Below are 23,995 nucleotides of genomic sequence, written 5' to 3' on the forward strand. Positions count from 1 at the left end.
GTTCAAAAGAAATGAATGGGTACCGCCGTTTGGTTACCAACATCCTTCAAAATCTCTTTTGTGTTCTGCTGAAGAAAGTCATTGAAATGACAAGAGGGTGAGTAAATGATGACAGAATTTTCTATTGTGGGTGAACAATCCCCTTTAATTGTGGTTTATTTAGCAAAAATTCAAACAGTCTGTATCCATCTTATAGTTTTATAAAGTATATGCATATATGCTTTTTAAAAATTTAAAATAAAATTAGACTTATTTTTGCACATCTGTCCATTGTCACAACTAGTTTTTTGTGTTTGCTAATACTAATCCAACTCATCCACGTGTATAAACCATCATCAAAAGCATGCACACAGCGACAATGTTGCATGGTAGATTGTGTGGACCAGCATATATTTTAAACCAGGGGTCTCCAACCTTTTTGTAAGCGAGGGCTACCAAAATATCTAAAATCCTCTGGAGGGCTACTTTTTGATAACATACTTTCAAACTTTAAACATGTGATGCGTTTTTTTACACTCACAGAACCAAATGCAGTTTTCTTTCAGATATCTTTGCACTTGAATATATTAAAGCTTATAACACTTGTTAATAATAAACTTTCATGACGATGTAGCACTTGGCTGATCGGTATAGTCACAGATTTGTCAACTGTCTTGAGCATTATTGGTGAGCCCTGTGTTTAGCGGGCACCTTACAGAGTTCATGCGGGCTACCAGGTGCCCACGGGCACCACGTTGGAGACCCCTGTTTTAAACCATCATTCAGATGGTGTATGTGGTTGTGAAGGGTATGGGAACAAATAACTCTCAAAAAACCCCATGACTTCAACCACCATCTTCAACCATCACTTGATGGTTTCTGCAAATTCTTAGTTGGTAAGGTTAAAACATCTTTTTATGCCTAATGAATGTGATTCTTTGAGCTGTCAATTCAATAGCTGAAGAGTGCCCCCTGTTGGAAGCAAGACAGCTGTGCATATGCCCTTATTAAGAAGAGATACCAAGCAGCCATGGTGGATTTTTTCTTCTTATGCATTGAGCCAGTTGATATCGGTATTTAATCAAAGCTGTCATGGAGTAACCAAATGAGTAAAATTGTAGTCTGAGACAGCAGCAGGAACATACAGTCTCACCATGTGCTTTAAACTCTTATTATCAGAGCAATACACCCACACATTGCATCTCTGTATGTGAGACTGGTTGTTTGCATCTGTGTTTTCTCTTTGGAAATGCGCTGGATGTCCTTTTTCCCTTGTGCCTGATAACGTTAAGCATGTGAGTGGGTGGAAGATCTTTTCTCCACTTCTTAACACCCGTCATTACTATTCAATACTTCCTGACAACACAATATAAATGAGGTTGAGCTGTCTTGTATTACTTTAAATTTTGTAACATTTGACCCCAGCAACAGGCTGAAGTTGTAAAAAGAGGAAGCTCATGTAGTGCTCATAAATATCTGTTTATACGTACAATAGAAGCAGTTTGCAGATGGATCATTTTCATTTGTCTAGTAGATTCTCTGCGTGTTGGAATATAGATTTAATTTAATAAATACATTTTATCCTCATTTATTCACCCGTCAGTCAAAACCTGCTTGACTTTCTTTTTTTTGTGGAACACAAAGACGATATTTAAAATAATGTCTCAGTGTTTTGTTGTCCACACAATAGCAGTCAATGGGTTTTGGTTTAGTGTGGTTACCAACATTCTTCAAAATATCTTCTTTTGTGTTTTGCAGAAGAAAGTCACAGTTTTAAAATGATGAAAAGCTAATAACACAATTGAAAATTTGGCGTATCCAAACTATCCATATTATAATAACGTATTATTATTATTATTATTATATTTTAATCATATATAGACCCCTTTACGGCCGATGTCACGCTTACGTCACGGCATTAGCTGGAGGCAAAAGGAAGGGAAAACTGGAGGCGGGCGGCTAATACAAAGCGGCACAGATTCGGTTACATAAGGAGTTTAAAATATCATCTTGTTGTGTTGTTTAGTGCCACAATCGACAGAATACGGTCTCCTATTTGAAACACATACCTGATGCCATTGCCAAACAAAACCACTTACGACAGCTGTAGTCATACACAATAAAATGAGCGGACTGAACAGAAACGATCATTGAAAATGCTTGTGTTTCACTTAATAACACTTAAGATTAAAAAAAAAACTTCTGTCTTTTGTTGGTGTGGATTATGATTTGGGTATGTTTCTATATCTCACATAAACTATGCCCAAATCAGAAATTGGGGAACAAGTTTATTTTTCACGTTGCGTTAACTCTTGAACGTATAGGGAGTGCTAGCTAACTTTGTTAGTTTTACAACTAGTAAATAACTATCAGCCATAAACTAAAGAAAAAGAAAACTGTTGTCATCTCTTCTTTAGTTGTCACAAGTGCATAAAGGGAGAGGGAACAGTGAGAATACAAATTGCTAAATGTGGTCCCAAGCTTCTCCCATGGGGTTCTGGGCTGATCTTAAACCTTTCCCAACATCATCTTTACCCCACTGCGGAAATCTTGCAGGGACCTCCAGACCAAGGACAATTGATAGTTATTTTGTATTTCTTCTATTTCCAAATAATCACACCAACAGTTGTTTCCTTCTCACCAAGCTTCTGTCTGTAGCCTATTCAATGTCTACAATCTTGTCCCTGACATCCTTTGAAACCCATTTGGCCTTGACCATGGTGGGTGGTGGAGAGGTTAAAATAGAAGATATAGATTCTGTTGGAAGGGAACAAGCTGACTTGGGAGAATTTTTGTAAAGTGACAGGAATAATCTGTGGTCCATATAGGCACATAATCTGTGGAGCCAGAATTCTTGCTGGTTGGTAGGGGATCACATACTTATTTCACTGACTGATATGCAAATCAATTTATAGCCTTTATATACGTTTTTTCCCCTAATTTATTTGATATTCTGGCTCTTATCAGTAAAAATAAACCTACCATAACAATTATAGACCCTTCATTTCTTTGTAAGCAGGCAAACTTATTAAATCAGCAGGGGATCAAATCATTAATTCCCTCACTGTATAATTCACCATAGCAATCGCTGTGAGTTATTCTCTCCCTCACAAAGTTGCCATGTTTTGAATGACCAAACACAAATTTAAATCAAGTCAAATAGAAACCCCTGAAACTCGTGGATAATGTTTGAGGAAATTGCTTTTCCTCAAGTAAATGACATTGATGACAGTCCCCTGTTGCGCATTGATAGTGAAACGAATTCTGCTGCAACAGAATAATAAAAATGCTTCACGGCTTGATGCATGTCATCTTATCAAAAATAACTTGAGTTGTGTGACAGAAATAGAATTCGCAAAAATCTGAAGGTGTTTTACAGATGTAATACCTGGACTTTGACTTCACCGTCATTAACCGCCACTATATTACAATTTGTATCTGACCAATCAAACACGGTTTACAGATTCTTGCCAAACAAATTATAGAGTTCAAGCAGAACTGAAGTAGACACTGTTCAGCCAATTAAATTGAAGGAGACAGAACTTCGGCTCTAGCAGAAAACAAGTGCAAATACAGTTTTAATGATGGTTGTGTAGGAGTGAGATTCGGGAACATAAAGCCAACTGTTTTACAACAAAGAAGATAAATGGTAAGATTTTAGAGATGAAAAATACAGCTGTTTTAAATGAAAACTTAGGTAGTTTGTCACCTGAGACGTGTAAAGTGCATTCGACTTAACACGCCTATAAACCGAACCGATAGAATACCATTTAGCATTCAAGGCATAAGAGAAGATTGTGTGAACTGTATGGTGGATTTAATTCATATTGAAGAATTCAATAGATAGCAGAACTATTATCACAGGTAATGAAATGACTATTTTTGGTTACATTTTTATTGAATGTACAGTTTTATAAAGCTTATTAAAGCTATAAAGCCCAAAGAGTGAATGTTTTCTCTCCTCGCAAAGGAAGCACTTGTTTTTGTGCAAACTGTTAACCTTGAAACACCATCAGGCTGTTTGTGCCAGGGTAGAATCACCTATATGCCTTATCATGAACCAGAGAGCAAATTTTTTGTGAAGTAACTCAACGAGAGAAATTGTCTAAATGAGCATCTTTTGAAAATGCATGTTATTATTGAAACAAAGATGAATACAAGCGGTACAATAACAAACCTCTTATATAAAAATCATTAATGTAAGATTGTTACTTTTGTGTGTTTTTGCCAAATGGACCTTGACATCTCATCCTTCAAATATTGGTTGAGGGTCTTTCTTATGCACTGATGTACAGTATGAATGGATATATTAAAACCAATATATTATATAGATTCATTACACAGAGTGAAACATTTCAAGCCTTTATTTCTTAAAATTTTGATGACTATGGCTTGCAGATAATGAAAACCCAAAATACAGTGTCTCAGAAAACTTGAATAGTACAGGAGATCAATTAAAAAAATGATATTTTAAACAGAAAAGTATGTTAATTTCTATGCACTTAATACTCGGTTGGGCCTCTGTTTGCATGAATTGCTGTATCAATGCGGCGTGGCGTGGAGGCAAACAGTCTGTGGCACTGCTCAGGTGAAATGGAAGCCCAGGTTGCTTTGATAGCGGCCTTCAGGTCATCTGCATGGTTGGGTCTGGTGTCTCATCTTCCTCTTGACAAGTTCAAGTCAGGCAGGTATGCTGGCCAATCAAGCATGGTCATTGAACCAGCTTTTTATGCCACGTCATCTGCTGGTGTTGGTCCACTGTGTTTTCTGAGGTCCACAGTCAACACAGTCACCTACCAGGAAATTCATTTTCATTTGACAAGCTTTGTGGAGATGCTGATTTCAGTTTCCAGCAGGACTTGGCACCTGCCCACAGTGCCAAGGTACCAAAAGCTGGTTCAATGACCGTGGTGTTACTGTGCTTGGTTGGCCAGCAAACCCGCCTGACCTGAACCCCATAGAGAATAACTTTCATTTATTAATTTGAAACCGTTGACTCAGGGCAGCATTTGTTTTTGCAATAATATCCTACTATCTCTGCGTAGTCAGTATGGCAATGAATTAATTTCACGCCAGACAGCAATTCATTGTCATTGTATTTTTATGATGTTTCTGTTTTCCCTAGTGTCTGGTTAAATTTGAGCAATGCAAACTTACATGGCATTAGTTCCATATGTTCAAAGATCTCAAGCTTTCAAAGGCTCATGTTTTTATTCCTAAAACGCGGATTTTGAAAATAAAATTTAACTAAGGTTATACATTTACTTTTACAAGGCATACAATAAAAAAATAGAGAGGAGAAAACTGACCTTGCTACATAGACACAGAAACAGACAGGAGAATTACTTTAATGCAGTCCCTGAAGAAGGCCTTGCTTTTAGGACCGTATGCCGTCAACATGAAGGTTTCTCGAGAAAACCATAACATGGTTATCCATTATAATAGATGAGAGAGACATAAGAGTGCATTTGTGCTGTGGATAGACAGGAGCAACTGCCTACATTTACTCAGCTGTGCATTTAGAAACACGACATCCAAAAAGATATTAACACAGTTGAAGTGAATCTTGGAAAAGATCATTAACATTGGGTTTCCGGTGAGTACAATCGATTCTTTAAAATATAGTGCTACTTTCTCATCCGATTTCGTAGTTAGATTTTGGCTATTGCACAGTTGACTCCCTCCTGTGGTAGTATGCAGATATACACTGATTTAAGTTTACCAATACCATAGCCCAGGGGTATTCAAGGACACGTTTTTTAAAAATAAATATTTAATCAATTTAGCCCGGTTGGATATACTTTATAAAAGATATGATCTTAAATCAGGCCATTTGTATTATATTTTGCTTTATTTACGTATAAGCTCTGTGGCTTAATGGAAATGCCCTCTTATTAGAAGTCTGATAATTAATATTTGTAAATAAAAAAACTACTGACAACATGCAAACAGCAAATGTAATGTAAAAATTTTAAATGTAATATGAGTATAAACTGAAACAAAGTTACTTACTAAATTAGCCTTTCCATGCCATTCATTCCAGAACTACTTCAGTCTTTAAATAATTTCCCAATTAAAACGTTGTTCATTTCAAAAGGTGACCCTGCTTGTGAAAACCCAGCAAAAGTCCTTCATAAAATCATCCTACGGAATATTCTGTGAAAATATAACAATATCTTCAATATTGACTGAATAATAAAAAAATCTAAGCAAATTAATCTGATGCTTGTGGTCTAATAATTATTCGTTTATGAGATGTTAGCCTGGGTTTTCACTGGGGCACACATGTTTGATAAAGATGTTAAGAGGGACGGAACGAAGCAAAAGGATGACTGCCATAGACAAACCACTGCAATTGCTTGGGTGCACCTGCTGCCCCAATACTTCTGGTAACAGTAATGAATCTAAAATCATGTCCAAAGATGTCATGACCGATGCCCTATAGTCCATTTGGAGCAAACCTGTCATGTATGATATTTGCTCGAAGGGAAAGTACACCCAAAAATGAAAAGTCTTTGCTAATTTACCTACCGTCATTTCATTCCAAATCTGTATGACTTTTTTGATGAATGTTGCTAACCAAACAACATCCACCCCGTCATGAACGTGGTGGAGGAAGAAGCCAAGTGCAGGCAGAAGTGAAGGGGAATAACTTTAATATATACACGATAAAACAAACACCCACGATGGGGGAAAAGACGAACAAAACATAATACCAACACGTTAATACCAAAAATAAATATGTTATCTCCTATAAGCGAAAATCTTAATCCTCTCTCAGCATCCGTACTGCTTCGAAGGGGGGGGAGGAGTATAGTGAGTAGTTGATTGCAATTCACAATTTAACCGCAAGGTGCCGCTAAAAATTACACTAAGGTCCTTTAAGTTAGTTTAATGTATTGTAAATGAAACTGTTATTCTGATTCATCTTACTTAGCAACTCATTTTTACCCTATATGAATATCTCCAAACGTCATATATTTATTACACAGGGAATTTGTTTTGGTGACAGAAGATTCCAGTAGGTTATTTCTACATACAAATTTGCATATGTGAATATACAATTTATTATCCATCCAGTGTCTTAATTTTAATACGTATACAGTTATGCTTTTCTAAATGTAACTATGACTAGGGCCCCCACAAAGGATTGCTTAGGGCCCCCAGACATCTAGGATCAGCACTGACTAAAGTACACTGAAAGTGCACGTACTGTAAAATAAAGTCCAACCCATATCTTTAACTACTACGCCACACCACCCCATGATGTCTGGTTCATTTTGTGGATGAAAAACTGCATTAGATCTGTGTTTGTGAGAATGTGAAGCATTTGCTTCTAACCTTTCTCCCAGTGATATACATGCAGATACAGCAGCCAGTAGTTCTCTATAATTTATTAGAAATTGCAGACAATAAATGAGAGCTAAAGTAGGGGACTTAAGGTGGCGCTGTATCCATGTTTCATTCATTTTGCAGAATTAACATGAAGGGAAATACAAACTGATTTAAAAATGTTGCCCTCAAATTGGCACAGTTCACTTGAAACCAAAGCGAACATGTAACACAGCAACATTGCATTTGACCTGTGACGATAGCAAAATAAGGGCGTGTGTTTGTGGTGCCGGGTGCATGTGTGAGGCATGATGCTCGAATTTGCCCCATAGTGGAAACCACAGGGAGCTACTGCACAAACTAAAACCTGCAGGTTCATGGTCATGAGCAGAGATCTGACTGACTTCTGAGACTTCTGACTGAGAGATGTCACCTTTGCTGCTTTACACTGTTCTACAGACTTTGTCTCTGTCTCAAGGTAAAGCAGTCCTGATAGATGCTTGGGTAGAACAGACTGGAGGTTTAAGTTGAGACAGCGTGGGCTCATCTGTGGTCTGTTATATTTTCTATATTTTTGGTTTTGTCTAATATTGTAAAACAAAGCGGTCATTCTGTGATTATACTTGAGTAAAGAAGTTGCAAAATTCTGAAATTGTAACGGAAAAGTACTGTCATAGTAAAATCACTATCTTGGAAAATCAACAGCTTACTTTTATCAAAAGACTGCTTTGTGTAAGACGCTTTTGAGGTTCAAACAAAGCTAAATTTCTCAAAAACATTACCAATGAATGAAAGTACACAGACAGTTTTACTAAAAAATTGTTTGCATAAAATCCAACCAGAGATTCAATGTGCTTCTACTTAACTGCGTTTTTTAACTTCACGCAGACTGCATGCAAGCACATTATTACATTTCTGTTAATGCTATTTGAGATTTTTACACAGTAAAAGTAAAACAAATCATATGGATACATTTAGCTAATGTACATATTACACAGAGTTCATTTTATAAAGGTGGACAATGTTATCGGTATTAACATGCCAAGCAGGTATTAAAGACAGAGATCTAATGTTTTATCTTCAGAATTAGAAAAAGTTGCATGTTGTACTTTTGTGGCAAGTGACGGAAATTTTAACTTCACATTTTGATTTATATCAAAATATGTGGTCAGTATACCTGTTTATCTAAAAATACATCAGCATTGTCTTGCAAAGAAAATGTATCACAAATACATCAAGATTACATATCTGCCGTTGTAAGAAAACAAAAAAATCAGTTTCCTAGACAACATTAAATATTATGTTAAAGTCAATATGACATCAAACACAAACTAAAATGCTGGATTACACTAGATTACAATTATTATCTACAGTAGATAATCTACTGTGTTCATCTTCAACATCTAAGCAGCAGGTTGTATTTTGGTCATGTGAGGTGTAAATAATTCAAAGTACTATATTTATTGTTCTAAAGTATTGTCATGTGTTTAATGTGACAAAATGAAGTATGGAGCCATCTGAACCTTTTTGATGTAGAGCATGTGGCTATCGACTGTGCGATCAGCAGATGTTTAAATTTGTCTATTTTAGTTTAGCAGATTCCTTAATACATTTACACATTTGGCAGACGCTTTGGAAGCGACTTGCATTGCATTATACTATACATTGTATTTTAGTATGCACAATCCCCTGGGATTGAACCCATGACCTTGGCATTGTCGCCATGCTCTAACCACTGAGCTACAGGAAGGCTTTATTAGTTGTCATAAATAGTTATTAATAGTCATCCAGTAGTAAATATAACATAATTTAGCTATATTTAGTATTACTATAGTACTGTGCATGATCAAAAATCCATAGATATGTAGGACTCAAAAAAGAATGTAGGGTACATTAATACAGATATGCTCATTTTGACAAAATAAGGTTTGCGTCCGAAAACGTGACTAAGTTTAACTTTGTAACTCACACAATCCTTACTGACGCTTTGATTTTTGTTTTTATGTTGAGCTAAACCCGCACTTTTCAGAACCTAACTGCTTTTTCTTACAATTAAGTATTGTTATTGAAGACCGACACATTAAAAGGGCCGCAGATCGAAGCGCTTTTGCAAACAGATCTCACATGTGATCTTAAATTGCTAGGCTCCGGGCCATTCTTTGAACATACAAAAAAGAGGCTAATGAAAGTGTTGCAAATGTACGTCTTACTTACACAGAAGTGTTTTGAGGTATAATTCACCCAAATATGAAAACCTGACATTTACTCTAGTTGTTTCAACATGTATGGGTTTTCATTCTCTTTGACACAAAAGAAAAAGTATTCAGCAAACTTCAAAATGTGTTTTATCAAAGAAGAAACGTTTGAAACAACATGATGATTATAGAAAATAAACTTTGGGTTGAACAATTGATAAATATGTTTCATTGAGGTTTTAATGAGATATTTGGGTCGATGTCACCGAAAATTATTTTATATAAAAAGAAATCAAATTCCATCAGTGATGACAATATGTAAGTCATGATTATTAAAGAAAATATGGTTTAATTAATCTTCAAAACTTTTTGCCCAGTTTCAAAAAAAGGCTAGTTCTAGACTAAAATGAATACTTAAGCTGTCTATACTGAAAACAGCTTGTATCTTAACATATATATATATATATATATCTTAAAATATGTCAGTACCATTGTTTTGTCTCAAGATGCCAGAAATTGTTCTTTCCAAGGCATTTTTATAAGAGCAACTTAAATATACTAATTAAACAAAGTCATAGTCCTGGCTTACCTGTAAGTTAGGTGTCTGTGAAACTGGGCCATAGTGAGTTACTTTGAATTAAGTTAGGTTTAAATAACGTCTTGTACACCCCATCTGGATCGCAAATGACAGACTCTATAACCATTCATTTATAATAAACGAGTTAGGGAACAGATTCGTCCACATGTAAAACCCATCATTTCTATCTTTTCTTTATCTTGCCAGGGTTCAGTATTACGAATGACCTTCCTCCTAAGAATGTGAAGAAGCCTGAAGATCACTCATCCAGTGAGTTAATAAATACTGTTACTCAAAAAAGACCCGCACTGTTAAAAGCCTTGATCAATGTTTTATTTTAATGGCATCCTTACATCTCATGGCGGCCAAAAGCCTTAATGTAACCACTCCAGAGACATCCAGATCTTAGAGATTTCATTACACGGTGAAAATCTATTAAAAGAACAGCCTAATATGTCATTTGGTACATTTTATTGTACGAACGTTGCACACACACTTTAGAGATATTTCACTTAAAAAGTTAATAAAATATGTAATTTTGGCACTTACATATCCATGCTGACTCTACAAACTATTACAGAGCTGTCAGTGGTATATATGTGCCCACAACACATGTTTACAAGGAGGATTACAGCTGAAGAAAGCAAGGAAGAGAATGAACAACAGGGAAGATTTTTTTTATAGACACAAGACAAAGATGCTGCAGTTCGAGCGAAGGATTGTTCTTGCTAGATTGTGATGATTAACACTGTTCTCAAACAAATCATAACGCACAAAAGTGCTTATAAACAACAACATGTTAGACTCGCTATCATGTGTTGGCTTGACAGTTAAAGGCTTACAAAAAAAAGTTATACGTAATGTAATCTGTAACGATAAAATAGTAACTAAACTCTGTACTAAACTAAACTCTAACTAAACAAGTATTTTAAAATATAATGTTATTCAATTACAAGTACTTGAGTTTTTACATCTGATTACATTATCCAGATTACAAGTAATCAGTTCCTTGTCATACAAGCGACCCGTCAAATTGTTCAGTCCTATTATGTTTCCACAAGCCCTGCACAGAAGACACAATGTGCCCGTAGTCCCAAAATTTTGAGAATTTCATGATCTTAAACCACACAGTGTCATACATCTTCTAAAAAAAGTTCTTTCCCCAGTGTCCTCCATGCTACAGTATGACATTTCCACAGGAAGTGACTCACGGGATGTGGCTGTGTTGCAGTGTACTGCTACAAAATTTGCAACATAAAACAATGCCCCACGGGTTAGATATTCACTTTGTTGTCTAAACAAAAGTCTAGCGACTGCTACACATTAATTCTCATTGAAAACAAAATCGAAAGTCTCAAGTATCATCAGCACAGGGATGCAATGTTGGAAACGGTTCACACTGTTACAGCCCATTTAAATAAAAACATATATATTCATAATAATCGACTCGCAAGAATTGTAAATGAGATATTATTTTATTTTTCTCTTTCTGAACTTTAGTAGGCCTTTCAATGCTTAGTCTGTCCCACGGCTGCTCTGGTGTTCTAAGGGCCCATCGCACAAACATCACAGCGGGTGTGACCCTCAACCTGCTGGATGCCCAGGAGCAGAATCTTGCAAACCAAATATGCAAAAACCTTGGTTGTGGTCAAGTATATGCTATGAACGCAACAGTTAGCAGTGGCGTTTGCCTTGCGGATTGCTTTCTAAAAGAGTCGAAGCTGCACAATTGCACTACAGCAGCGGAAGATGACTGCACAAATGCAACAGAAGTTGTCTGCGGTGAGTCATCTTAGATCTTAGGCCAATATTCCGTCATTTCACTTTTGTTCCGTTGCTTTGTGATTTGATTGGCTGGCACCTCTGTTCTACAGAGCATCAAGCCGTCCGATTGGCCGGAGGACAGGATCGCTGTGTCGGACGGGTGGAGTTGCTGTACAATGGGCAGTGGGGCACAGTATGTGATGATGATTTTGACAATGGAAGTGGAGATGTAGTTTGTGCCCAACTGGGCTGTGGCAGCATGACTAAACTAGACCGTTTTGGAGCTGGGAAAGGGCCCATCCACCTCAGCAAGATGAAATGCTCTGGCACAGAGAGGAACTTATGGGAGTGCAGTGTGAACGACACCACTCCCACAGACTACTGTGGACATAAGGAAGATATTGGAATTGTGTGTTCAGGTACTAAACACTTAGACATTTATATCATTTGGATAGACACCAAATTTTAATGCCAACTGCATTGCAAACTAAACTTCCTGTGGTAGAGGTCTTGGTTGGTGACCTCTTGAGGTGGAGCGGTAATTTGTTTTCAGGTCCTGGTGTGAGGTAATTCAGGTCATGTGTCATTTTGGGGGGGTGGTGGGGAATAATTTCCATTTCAGTCGATGAAAATGTGAGCAGGACAGGGTTTCTACTTTAAAATGTCAAATCACAAATATTTACTAATGGTCAAAAGCTTTGGAACTTAGAAAATTTGGTCCAAACTGTGGAATACATAAATAAAACTAAAGAAATCAAACAAATTTCAGACACACACCTTTAGAACAAAATAAGATAATTCATTAGAAACATTTCACTCAAGTGCTCCAAAACTTTTGACCAGCAAGTTTGTTTTAAGTCAGTTTGTGCGAGTTGCTTTCAGTAAAATCCTGATTGACATGTATTTGGTTATAATCCCTTAGTGGTAATCCTTCCATGTATCCAGTTATTTAATTTAAAATATGAATCCCTTTTTCAAATGTATGTATTTTCAGTTAATATATTTATTTCATATTCACGACAGAGAGCAAAATGCCTTCGCCCACACCAAGCAAGACACTCTTGACATTTATGACATGGACTGCAGGTGAATTCTTTTTATGAATATATAAATTATAAAGTTGAACGAATATATATTTTGAAATGGTTAAACACCGGTAGCATGGTTAAATAAGCACATACGATTCTAAAAGCCCTTCGTGGATTTCTCTGCTCCTTTTAGAGTCGAGCACAGTAGCGGCAACAAAAGACAACAGTGGAGTTTCACCAGCAGTTGTTGGCTGCTTCATCTTATCTGTTGCTCTGCTGCTCTGTATTCTGTCAAATGCTGCTGTCGGTGTGCTTTTTAAAAGAAAGGGCAAGTACAAAGGTTTTGCTTTGTTTATTGTACATTCTTCAGCACGCTTGTGTCTTCATAAGCACATATTGCAGTTCAAATGTATTACTGAGACATCAACGAAAATATTGTTTTCAACAAGTAAGTGTGAAGTCTGATGTAACCAACAATGTAAGTACTTGATAAATAGGAATTTAAATTGCATCGGTAACACTGTACAATAAGGTTGCATTTGTTAACATTAGCCGATGCTTCAGTTAACATGAAGGAATCATTTTTTTTTCAGAAAATCTGAATCATTTTTCAGAATTTATGATAATGTTAGTTAATGTCAATACAGTTTCTCATGTTAGTATTGTGCAGCATTTACCAATGTTAACAGTTAAACTTTTCATTTAAAAAATAAATGCAAAAATGAACATGGACTAAGATAAATAAATGCTGTAGAAGTATTGCTCATTGTTAGTTACTATTAGCATATGCGTTAAAAGGACAGTTCATCCGGAAAATAAAATTCTGTCATCATTTACTCACGTTCATGTTATTTCATACCTGTATAAATTACTTTGTTGCGATGAACACAAAGAAAGATATTTAAAAGAATGTTAGTTATTTTCAGTTCCGGGACATCATTGACTACCATAGTAGGAAGAATGAAATGGTAGTCAAGGGAGAACCCTTTGTTTTCCTAAATTCTTCAAAATATCTCATTATGTGTTCAACAGAACAAAAAAATGCCATCATTTTTTTCCTAGTATGGTAGTGGATGTCACAGAACTGAAAATTGCTAACGGTCTTCCAAATATCTTTCTCTGTGTTCATTGGAACAAAGAAATGTATACAGGTTTGAAACAACCTGAGGGTGAGTAAATGATGACAGATTTTTCATATTTGGGTGAACTATCCCTTTGACTAATGTTAAATAATACAACCTTATTGTAAAGTGTTACTTTGCATCTAAGATTCACACCTCAGAATAAGCGGATGACGTGTGGAAAGCTTAAGTTGAGGGTGCAACTTTTAATAAAAAACTATTTGAAATGTTATTAAAATAATCAACATAACTGAAACGGAATCAAACTGAGTTGTGTCCAAATTTCATCTTTTCATTATTAAATAATCATATAGTTGTCAGAGGAAACCTTTTCACTCTTTCTCCAACCATATATGTATACATAATGAACAATGCAGATGTGCAGCTAAAGAACATTAATTTAATATACATTGGTGTTTATTATTGTCACAGCGGTCGTAAACAATCACTGTCAAATTGAATCAAGCTTGAATTTAGTGGCAGCCTAAAATGGGCCAGAGCACATCAGAAAACCCTTCAATATTCCACACATCCAACCGGCAAACCTCCGGTTATGTTTTATTCTGACCTGCCTCGCTGAACATCTGTGAGTAGGAGTATAACACCGACGTCTTCAAACATACTGACAGTATGATACTGTGTTGTAATAATTTCAAAGGTCTGATGATTTATAGACAGCACAGTGTGTGTGCAATACATTCCATCCAGATAACAGGAAGCGCTTTTTCGTGAACGACATGAATAAAGTTCTATGTTTGCCTCCATTTAAACGTGACCATTTACTAGAACTACAAAATATATCTTAAGACAGGATTAGTGCTGCATGAGAAAATTAAAGCTACTTTTGTTCATCCTCTATGCCAACAGCATGTCAAATTCGGCAACATCCAAGTGATTTCCCAGCAGGCACAGAGTACCAGACGAATGCATTGTCAGGTATCTACAACCCGAGAATTAACACAGCTCCTGAAGCATGTCAATATGGTTTGTAGTCCCAAGGTTTTATCTACCCAAACATTTTACCTTAACACTAAGAGCTCTCCTTAACAGCAGTAAAATATTTTAGTTAATAGTTTCCACTTAAAACCTATACACAATGCTGCTGAGGTTGACCTCGTTGCTATGGATGATGTCTGCAAACTTACTGACTATGACCACAGTGTTTAGCTGATAGAGGATGGTTCTCTGTCAGTCATTTACTCATAGAGGTATTATAGAATGAGGTCTCATCCTGACATATTTAAATTATGATCTTAATATAAAAATGTAGTCATATTCAAATAAAATATTTTAATATATAATTATTGCCTTATTCAAATTTAGATTATAAAATATACACTAAGTTACTCATTCAAAAAGTGAAGAGTTTTTTACAAAAACTGACAACTCTCAGAAACGATTTCTCTAAATTCAAGTTTTTATTGTGTATTCCAATTAATATTAATCAAAATGTTTGCTTTTGTTTTTTATTAAGTAACAGTTAAGTAATAAGTAGAAATACAGCTAACAATAAAATGCCATAAACACGTGAAAACACAATAAACAACATGATTTTTAAATATTATCTTTTGGAAATAAAGTATATGTTCAGTGAATTGTAAGTATTTTACTTGTCCCATTAACAGTTAGCAGATATTTGTCTTTATGGTTAAGCTCATTGTCTTTCTAAAATGTTTACGTTTCAAGGTGGACCACCAGTGTTACAGACATTTTAGGATTGTTGTGAGTTCACTACTGCTAACGTCTCCAAGGTTTAGGAGCTAGTTTTAGCGCTAAAACGCTTGGTGAAATACTTTTAGCCCAAAAATGTAGGTGTCCTAAAACTACGCCAGACACACCTGTATTTTTAAAAGCTTCTCCTAAATCAGCTAGTTTGGAGCTACTTTTAGCCTTAAGATGTTACGGGACCTGGGATTTAAGAACGTGTTTAACCCTGAAAATGATCATATAACGTTATTTGATTCAGTGATTCATATTTATTTTGATATTTATAATTGCTTCCAATGTTTCCTCATCTGTAAGTCGCTTTGGATAAAAGCGTCTGCTAAATGACTAAATGTAAATGTAATTATTTAATGCATTCAGTGAAGTATCAAGTATTGCAGGTATTATATGGATTATCAGGATTTGACTTGTGAAATTCATTTCAGCTGAAGAGTTTTGTTAGTACAACAAAATGGAGGCATATGACATTTTCACTAGTGGTCTCAGACCACACTATACACAAAATGCTTTTCTATATAGAATATTATTATTAGTGCATTTCAAGATCAACTTCAGGAAACCATTGTTTTAATATTGAAATCTTATGTTGTAATTTTCATGTGCATTTATTGTCTCATGAATGGAACATTTTGTCTTGTACTCCTTAGAAAGTCTCGGTTCAAGACAGAACTCAAACTATGGGCATGGATTTGACATAACAGACAATCTATCTGCTCACAGCTCTTCTCCTGATTCAGACCATGTACATCACAACAGTGACCGAGTACAGCTACACCCACCAGGTAAGAAGGCTTTAGCTGAAGATATCTACACAAGGCAACAAAATTCATTTCAGCCAATACCATCCACGAAAAGTTATAAAAGTTTAGGGCCGCCTACTTTATTATTTTTACATCACATTTACTTAAACATCACATTTAAATTTGTTAGCTCATTTTATGTCTGTAAAGTTTATTTGAAACACTTTTTAAGATCATGAGAAACATTTTAGTTCAGCAAGTCAACTTTTGATCGAAAGTGTGTATATAATATAATTTAGTATGTTATGGCAACCAAGTCTCAAGGCAGTTTTTGGCATAGGCACGGAATTTGACTTGTTCGTTCATGGACACAAATTTTCCCCTTTTTTGTGTCACTCAGCATGACTTTCAATACACAGAGTACGTTTGTATGTACAGTTATCTACAAATAATAGCAGTCCAACATCACTTACCAGATGAAAGTGCTTTTGGTGAAAATGATATATTGCAAATATATTACTAGTAGGTGTAGTAGTAGAATAATAGAAAACCAACAGACCCAACAGTAATGACATGCTGTTCATTCTGTTTAATTCAAAATAATAGCAGTGTGGAGTTTAAATAAAGAGGTTAATCTTTCTGTGAAAAAACTGGTGTCAAACTAGTTTCCCTTATTTAAGGACGAAGGCAGCAAAATTCTCTCTGAAAATCTGAGTAAAATGATTCGTTTCAAGGCTTTGTTCAGAACAACAGCTTGCTTTGATAAAAAATGTATTGGAGAGGGAAAACATATAAAGAAGTGCAGAAAATGATAGGCTGCACAGCTAAAATGATATCAAATGCTTTACAATGGCAACCAAAACCAGAAAGAAAAGGAAAACTACCATTCGAATGGATCGAAGTATAGCCAAAGTAGCAAAGACTCATCCAATGATCAGCTCCAGGGCGATCAAAGAAAGTCTGATGTTACCTGTGAGCACTGTAACAATTAGAAGACACCAATGTGAAGCCAAGCTATCGGCAAGAAGCCCCCCCAAGTCCCATTGCTGAAAAAACAGCATGTGCTGACAAGGTTACAATTTCCCAAAGAACACATTGACTGGCCTAAAGAGAAATGGCGCAATATTTTGTGGACCGATGAAAGCAAGATTGTTATTTTTGGTTCCAAACACTGAATTCAAGCCACAGCACACTGTGACCATGGTGAAGCATGGTGTAGGAAAAAGGAATTCACACGAATGAGCCACCTTGTAAGATTAGAAATGAATTTCCATCAGATTGCGTTAATATTTAAACACCTGAAAGATACAGCATATTAAAATACATTACACTTTAAACTCATGCTGACTGACACGAAAAAAGGGTGTTCTGACTGACACAAACAAGTTATTTTTCATGAACACGAATAAATAGATTACAGTTCGTGACAATGTCACTAATTCCTTTGAGAACGTGCTGGTTATGACATGTAATGCACTCACAAATTTAGATTGGCATAAATAAACAAATTGAAGTCATTTAGACAGTATGTAGTGATTTTATGTGAACTTATTTATATTTATATATTACATTATGTCCGTCATATCCTCCCAAAGAATGCAACGTCTAAATCACTGGCAAAATAAATAACTGACAAAGCTAGATTTGAGCTGAAATGGTAAAAAATGATTTAAATAATAAGTTGTACTAAACATGCTAAGAAGTTACTACCTGGACACTGAAGCAGTTTCCAATGTAGACAGTTTATCAAAGACCCAGCAAAATACTGGCATGTACAAGATGTACTGTTCACAAAACTAAATAATTAAATAGAGTTTCTTATTTTGTCATGGTTGACTCACATCCTAGAGGGTCCGAATTAAATGATAAACAACGATCTCTGTAAAAAATCTAATCTAATAGGTTGTGAATTGTTTGCTCTAGCAGTGAACATGAATGACTCAATCAGTTCATCATCTGATGAAGACTATCAAAACATCGACATGGACACCATCCACAAGTCAGGTATGAACAGATACACAGAAGTAATAACTGAGATTTGAGAATAACTGAGAATAACTGCTTGAATATTTGAGTTCCTTAGGAATTAAATCAGTCACACCATTTATCAGAATCAATATCTTTCCACATTGAATAGCTTGTTTTCTTCTACAGTAGATGGAATCCCAACTCATCTTGATAAGTCTCTATTTACACCATTGGCCTTTGGAGACGCCGACTTGGAGACTGCCACCCCAACTCAAGGTTTAACTCTTATTTAACTGCTAGACTAAATGGTATTTTTTAGCGTGAGGTTGAAATGAATTAATTCTTCGCTTTCTACGCAGCAGTCGATATGAATGATTCAAGCAGTACGTCTTCAGGAGAGTTCTATGAAAGCACAAAGACTGACATGGACAATGTTATGAAAACAAGTATGTATAGATCTGTGTTGGGTTCATGAAATGTATATTATGCTTTTGTTTGATTTACTTGATATTTTCCTTCTTATTTTTGTCTTGAAGATGAGGAAGCTTCACTTCAGGATAATTTACCATTGACAACCATGTCTTGCAGTAACCAGAACTTACAAGGTAAAACCACTGCAATGAAACCAAATGTGTGCCTGAAGTGAAAAATGTATTCACCCTCGTAGAATTACGAACCTGTAGAACTTTGCATCTTTAAAGCTATCTTTCAGTTGAGAAATATATTTAAGATGTATTCATTCTATTTACTCTTTAGCAGAAAATGTGAATGATTCGGACAGTATGTCTTCTGAGGTCTATCAAAACATTGAGTCGGACAATGATCTCAAGTCTGGTAGGTTGAGGTTTTTAAAATATATTTTTGCTGAACACTTAGTGGATTTATCCAGTCAGCTAAATTGTTTTCTCTAGAAGATGAGGAAAGCCCATCACTTCATGAGCAGTCACCCCTGACACCTCACAACGCTCAGATGACAGGAAACACTGTTGTTTACAGTGGCATCTGCGAACAAGGTACTTCTTTCATTTAACAATGGGACAATATTGACAATTTCTAGAATAAATCTAGAATAAAAAGTGTGAATTTGTTTTTTAGCGCCAGTTGGGAATGATTCAGACAGCACATCTTCAGGAGAGTGCTATCAAAACATAGAGATTGGTATGTTCACGTGAATTTGAGGTCCGTTTTTTCCTGCATGAATTGAAAATGAACATATTGTTCTTTGTACAAGGATAACATGGTTAGTAAGTACATAATGTTTATTTTGTGTGTCAAATGTTATGATTTAGAATTCCAGATTTAAGTGTGGTCTCAGATTTCCCACTTGAATGTACTCTATAAACTGAGTATAAAACTTTGACCTACAATGAGGTTCCTTCTGGTTTTCTGTTTGAAGGTAAGGAAAGCCCATTACCTCCTGAGGCGTCTGTAGATTACAACAGCAGCACAGGAAGTGCTGTCGGTTACCGAGACCATCGTATACCTAGAAACCTCAGTCAAGGTACCACTTGCACTTCCATCATATGACATTTCTCAGCTTGAAGATCTCCCTGTTCTTAAACCTCAACTCTTTTGAACTCGGATCAGACAGTGAACATTTGGAAGTAGAGCAAAGACAGTAACAAACAAAGCATAAACCTATTTTGTTTTGTTTTTAGAAACAGATAACACCAGCACATCATCTGAGAATTCGTATGTGAATGTTCAACCAAGGAATCAGAATGATGGATGTTCTCCAGCAAGAGAACAAGATGCTCATTCCTCTTCAGACAATGACTATGATAAGCCTGAAAACTGGTGAAAACATGAAAACTGGCACTGGGTGACACAAAAAACTTTTAACAACATTTGAAAAGGAAATCTATTCTTTCCATGGACAATGTGCATTTATTATTTACTGAGAACGACAATGCATCCCAAAAACATCCAATTGGAATGTAATGGGCACTTGCAATACCTGAGAGGACTTTTCCAACACAACAAAATATTGTTTATCCAATCTACAATAAACACTTTAAAATCATTGATCTACCATCTTTGCATAAAATATCGCAGGAGGAATCAATTTAGGAATATCACTTGAACGAAACATCTACGTTTAGGAAGAGGTGTGCCTCAAATCACTAAAGTCCTAATTTTGTAGTTTTCTTTGCACAATTGAATGTAGAATATTTACACGCATTACATAGCATTGATATAATACAAAGCAGCCGCTGTGCTTAATCCTTCAGTGGCAAACTGCTGCATGTAAACTAACTATAGCAATGACACACCCCAAAACATAACACAAAAATAAAACATGCACAGAAAATGACACAATTGACTTTCCCCATCAAACTCGGTTTTGTAAATGTCCAGCATTTTCTATAGCAAGGAGGAAAGCACACATCACTTCTGTCTGGAGGATAACATCAAGACTTTGAGATGGAGAAGAGGTCACGGGTATTCAGTTCATGCTTTGTGTTTGCCACAGACCCACTTGAGAAGGTGTTGAGCTCTCAGGTCTGAGAGTGTGTGGGCAGTGTGCCAGCTACACTGGCAGGCGTAAGCTCGACCACCCTTTCTCCTCCTCAGTTTAGCTCTTAACTTGTGATAGTCTGGCATGTTATTCCTAAAGATGGGAAGAAAAAGACACGTTGTCAGGACTTGAATATATTTATTCATGTGTGCAGATCGCGAATCTCCAATTAATCCCTACACTTTTTGCATAACTGGAGACCCTGTATATTCACGTGCAAATCTGCAAAAACAAATACATAAATGACTGAATAAACATATTCTTTTTGTGATTGTTCTTTGATTTCAAATTGCCGCTGGCTAACTAAAGGAGACATGTGGGTAGTTGACAAATGTTTTCTGTTTTTCTTTGCCATATAGGAAAGTTGTACCTACTTGTGTCACACAAAAGCTTACTACAACAAAGCACAAGGACGCATTAAAAGAGCAACGTTGTGGTAATAAAACTGCCAGCCCATGCTTGTGGTGATCTAAAATGTCACTCAAAATTGAAGAGATTACATTTTCTTTCTTAAAGTTTGTGAGCGCAGGATAAAGCAAACACAGCTTCTATCACATGAAGCGACTGTTTCCTTGTGAAGTTATAACCATGTGCTATCTTTATTAAAGTTCCAACAGCGGAAAAATTGATCTTCAAAACCCAAAGCGACTTTAACTTAAGAGCTCGACTGCACCGGAGTATGTAGAAAAAGTGCATCGTGACGTTAATACAAAAGAGAGCAACATAAAAGACAGAGCGAATGATTCATTGTTTGTTTGATGCTACAATTGAGCAAAAGACTGCAAGACACTGTAGATAATAAGGAAATGACGCAGTCCGACAAAAAACTGAGTCTGCACTGAAAACTTCCCACACTGTATTGCTGAATTTTTGCATTCGAAAGCTATTTTTATCAATGGCTAAGGCCCATTTAAATATTTAATGAAGTGACTTTATATGTACGCACTTCATTGAAGTAAACTGACACTTTCATATTGAGATAAAAACACGGACCAAGTGATGTTTAATAACAAAGTATGATAACGCAAACTTACTGATCATAAATGAATAACTCCATCCGTTGTAATGGAATCTGCTTGTCCTGAGTAACATGGATCAATGCTGCCCTCTTCTGATTGGAAGTTGTAACCTTGTGCTATTTTTTATAAGATGGCTCACCTTAAAAACAAATAATCGCAGGATGGGTCCCACTCGTGGTCGTCAAACATTGCCACTCGAAAGTCGCATGATGTACATCTTAACTGGTTGCAGGCCCTTTAAAAACAAGATCACCAAAATACTAATAGGTTTAATGGTTATAATAGGAATTGTATTGGTTTGAATACAAACTGTGACCGTCGCCTTGGGTCTCTACTGTCTGTCGCCCACAGTTAAGAACAACAGGTGATGACAGATTTTTCAGGTAAACTTAAATCCAGGCAAGACAGATCTTGATGTGACTCTACCTCTGAGAAACACTAGTTCCAACACCATGCTGTACAGAGCTTCCACCAAGAAACACAGGACAACATCTGTGCAGAAAGGGACAATAACAATCAGTGATTATTGGCACATATTATATCTTAATTTGATTTAGATAGCAAAATTAATGTAGGCCTACTTACTTTTTGGGCACCGTCTGGGAACATGCATCAACTGTGGAAGTTGGACCAATGGGTTCCTGCCCGGTACATTATAGATATTGAAGATTATTAGAATATGTGTGGTTTAACAACAATACTGCATTATTGTGTACGATTTGATACATATTTTTAATGGATACCATATGAGCTCATTGATTTTAAGCATGTTGTATTTAAATGATGTGTGCATGACTTGCATGTAAATTTATGGGCTGATAATCGTCCTCCAATATTTCCTGCAGCATAGCATCAATGTCATCATTTTCAGTTCCTTTGCTTCCTTGTTTTCTGGGGATACAAAAAGGTAAATTCATTAAAGGAGAACCCTCTGTATCTTTGAGATTATAGGATGGATGGGTTGGCTAAAACATCACGAAAACGCACGTGATACTGGTGTGTTAGCATACGAGCAACGCGTTCATTTTAAACTATTCATCATCAAACTTGAAACCTACGAACCGTTGGTAAAGAAATAACACATGAAAAGTGATCAGCTGTGACGGTTTTCATAAGGTTTTGGTTTTAAAAGATTAACGTTAGTCGTTTAGCCATGTTGGTACGTGTCTGCTACCTTGACTGTTTCTTGTCCTGAGGACTCGCACACCTTCGGTCCGTTTGTTTTAAACGATAAGTACTTTGTTTTGATTTCGACGTGTTGCAGCAAAACTTAGATTCGACTTCATCAAGTAAATCGTCCAAATCGTCCGCCATGATTGTCCGGAACAGAACGCCGCTCCTGTCGCTATAGAAACGTTGGATCATTTCCTTCCTGTTCGCTTGGTAAGGTTACATTACAGCTCTTATTATATTTGACCAATTCAACTTTAATGTACCAAAGTAACGTTAAAGAAAATGTTAAAAATATATTTATGCGACGTTTTGTAACAGATACAATCTGAATTTGTGTTAAAAATGTAATTCGTTGTCGGCAGGATTCGAACCTGCGCGGGGAGACCCCAATGGATTTCTAGTCCATCGCCTTAACCACTCGGCCACGACAACTCACATGTACTGCACTTGTAATAACACAGATCAATATATAGCCGAGACGATTACAGATGGAGAAAATTGTTTTAGCGCTGAAATCATGATCCCACCCTCGATGCGAATCGCCGTCCAAAGCCACGCCTCCTCCAAAACACATGAACGCGTACAACAAGTTGCAAAACTAATTCAAAATCAAAATGACATGAAAACGCGATATCATATCTAAAAACAGAACAGCAAATCTTAAAACACAACAACCATTAGGAAAAGAAAATAACAAGTCAAAACCACATCGAAATCAGTCAAACCCTGAAAGATTTCGGCACTTTGTTGGAATGGGATAGATACTGTTAATTTTTGAAACTCCTTTCAATCAAGATATCCAGGCCTCGTGATTATTTTGTTTCCCGAATTATTGTTGTGTTTTATGATTTGCTAT

The 23,995-nt window shown here is 36.2% G+C and overlaps 2 protein-coding genes across 5 annotated transcripts; one reads left to right on the forward strand and one right to left on the reverse strand.

Annotated features, from left to right (window-relative positions):
* The first annotated feature begins 7,639 nt into the window (after positions 1 to 7,639).
* LOC306901678 (uncharacterized protein) lies at positions 7,640 to 21,217 on the forward strand. Of its 4 annotated transcripts, none has more exons than XM_079469627.1 (17): positions 7,640 to 7,789; positions 10,291 to 10,353; positions 11,584 to 11,865; positions 11,958 to 12,266; positions 12,871 to 12,933; positions 13,069 to 13,203; positions 14,864 to 14,980; positions 16,369 to 16,503; positions 18,385 to 18,465; positions 18,616 to 18,705; positions 18,789 to 18,875; positions 18,966 to 19,034; positions 19,189 to 19,263; positions 19,344 to 19,442; positions 19,525 to 19,587; positions 19,826 to 19,930; positions 20,088 to 21,217. In XM_079469627.1, the coding sequence occupies exons 1-17, from the start codon at positions 7,738 to 7,740 to the stop codon at positions 20,228 to 20,230; spliced, it is 1,968 nt and encodes a 655-aa protein (XP_079325753.1). In that variant the 5' UTR covers positions 7,640 to 7,737; the 3' UTR covers positions 20,231 to 21,217. The 4 variants fall into 4 exon arrangements, with proteins under 4 accessions (XP_079325753.1, XP_079325755.1, XP_079325752.1 ...); XM_079469629.1 differs by having other exon boundaries at positions 14,864 to 14,932; positions 18,792 to 18,875; positions 19,186 to 19,263; XM_079469626.1 differs by having other exon boundaries at positions 19,186 to 19,263; positions 19,341 to 19,442; positions 20,088 to 21,216.
* Positions 19,970 to 23,543, reverse strand: cfap418 (cilia and flagella associated protein 418). Its single transcript, XM_079469630.1, has 6 exons — positions 23,141 to 23,543; positions 22,767 to 22,857; positions 22,552 to 22,607; positions 22,393 to 22,458; positions 22,106 to 22,201; positions 19,970 to 21,040 (listed from the first exon to the last, which is right to left on the reverse strand). The coding sequence occupies exons 1-6, from the start codon at positions 23,329 to 23,331 to the stop codon at positions 20,881 to 20,883; spliced, it is 660 nt and encodes a 219-aa protein (XP_079325756.1). The 5' UTR covers positions 23,332 to 23,543; the 3' UTR covers positions 19,970 to 20,880.
* Positions 23,544 to 23,995: the final 452 nt, after the last annotated feature.

The sequence above is a fragment of the Barbatula barbatula genome (assembly GCF_947034865.1).
Source record: "Barbatula barbatula genome assembly, chromosome: 12".
NCBI classification, from domain to species: Eukaryota; Metazoa; Chordata; class Actinopteri; order Cypriniformes; family Nemacheilidae; genus Barbatula; species Barbatula barbatula.

What these genes read in the sequence shown, in the direction of transcription:
- LOC306901678 (XM_079469626.1), top strand. Translation starts at nt 7,738, where the DNA reads ATGTCACCTTTGCTGCTTTACACTGTTCTACAGACTTTGTCTCTGTCT. An exon ending in TCCTGAAGCATGTCAATATG is followed by an intron (nt 14,981 to 16,368) that starts GTTTGTAGTCCC and finishes TGTACTCCTTAG; the next exon opens with AAAGTCTCGGTTCAAGACAG. An exon ending in CAGTAACCAGAACTTACAAG is followed by an intron (nt 19,035 to 19,185) that starts GTAAAACCACTG and finishes TTTACTCTTTAG; the next exon opens with CAGAAAATGTGAATGATTCG.
- cfap418 (XM_079469630.1), bottom strand. Translation starts at nt 23,331, where the DNA reads ATGATCCAACGTTTCTATAGCGACAGGAGCGGCGTTCTGTTCCGGACA. An exon ending in CAGGACAAGAAACAGTCAAG is followed by an intron (nt 22,858 to 23,140) that starts GTAGCAGACACG and finishes TTGTATCCCCAG; the next exon opens with AAAACAAGGAAGCAAAGGAA. An exon ending in ATCAGCCCATAAATTTACAT is followed by an intron (nt 22,608 to 22,766) that starts GCAAGTCATGCA and finishes TGTACCGGGCAG; the next exon opens with GAACCCATTGGTCCAACTTC.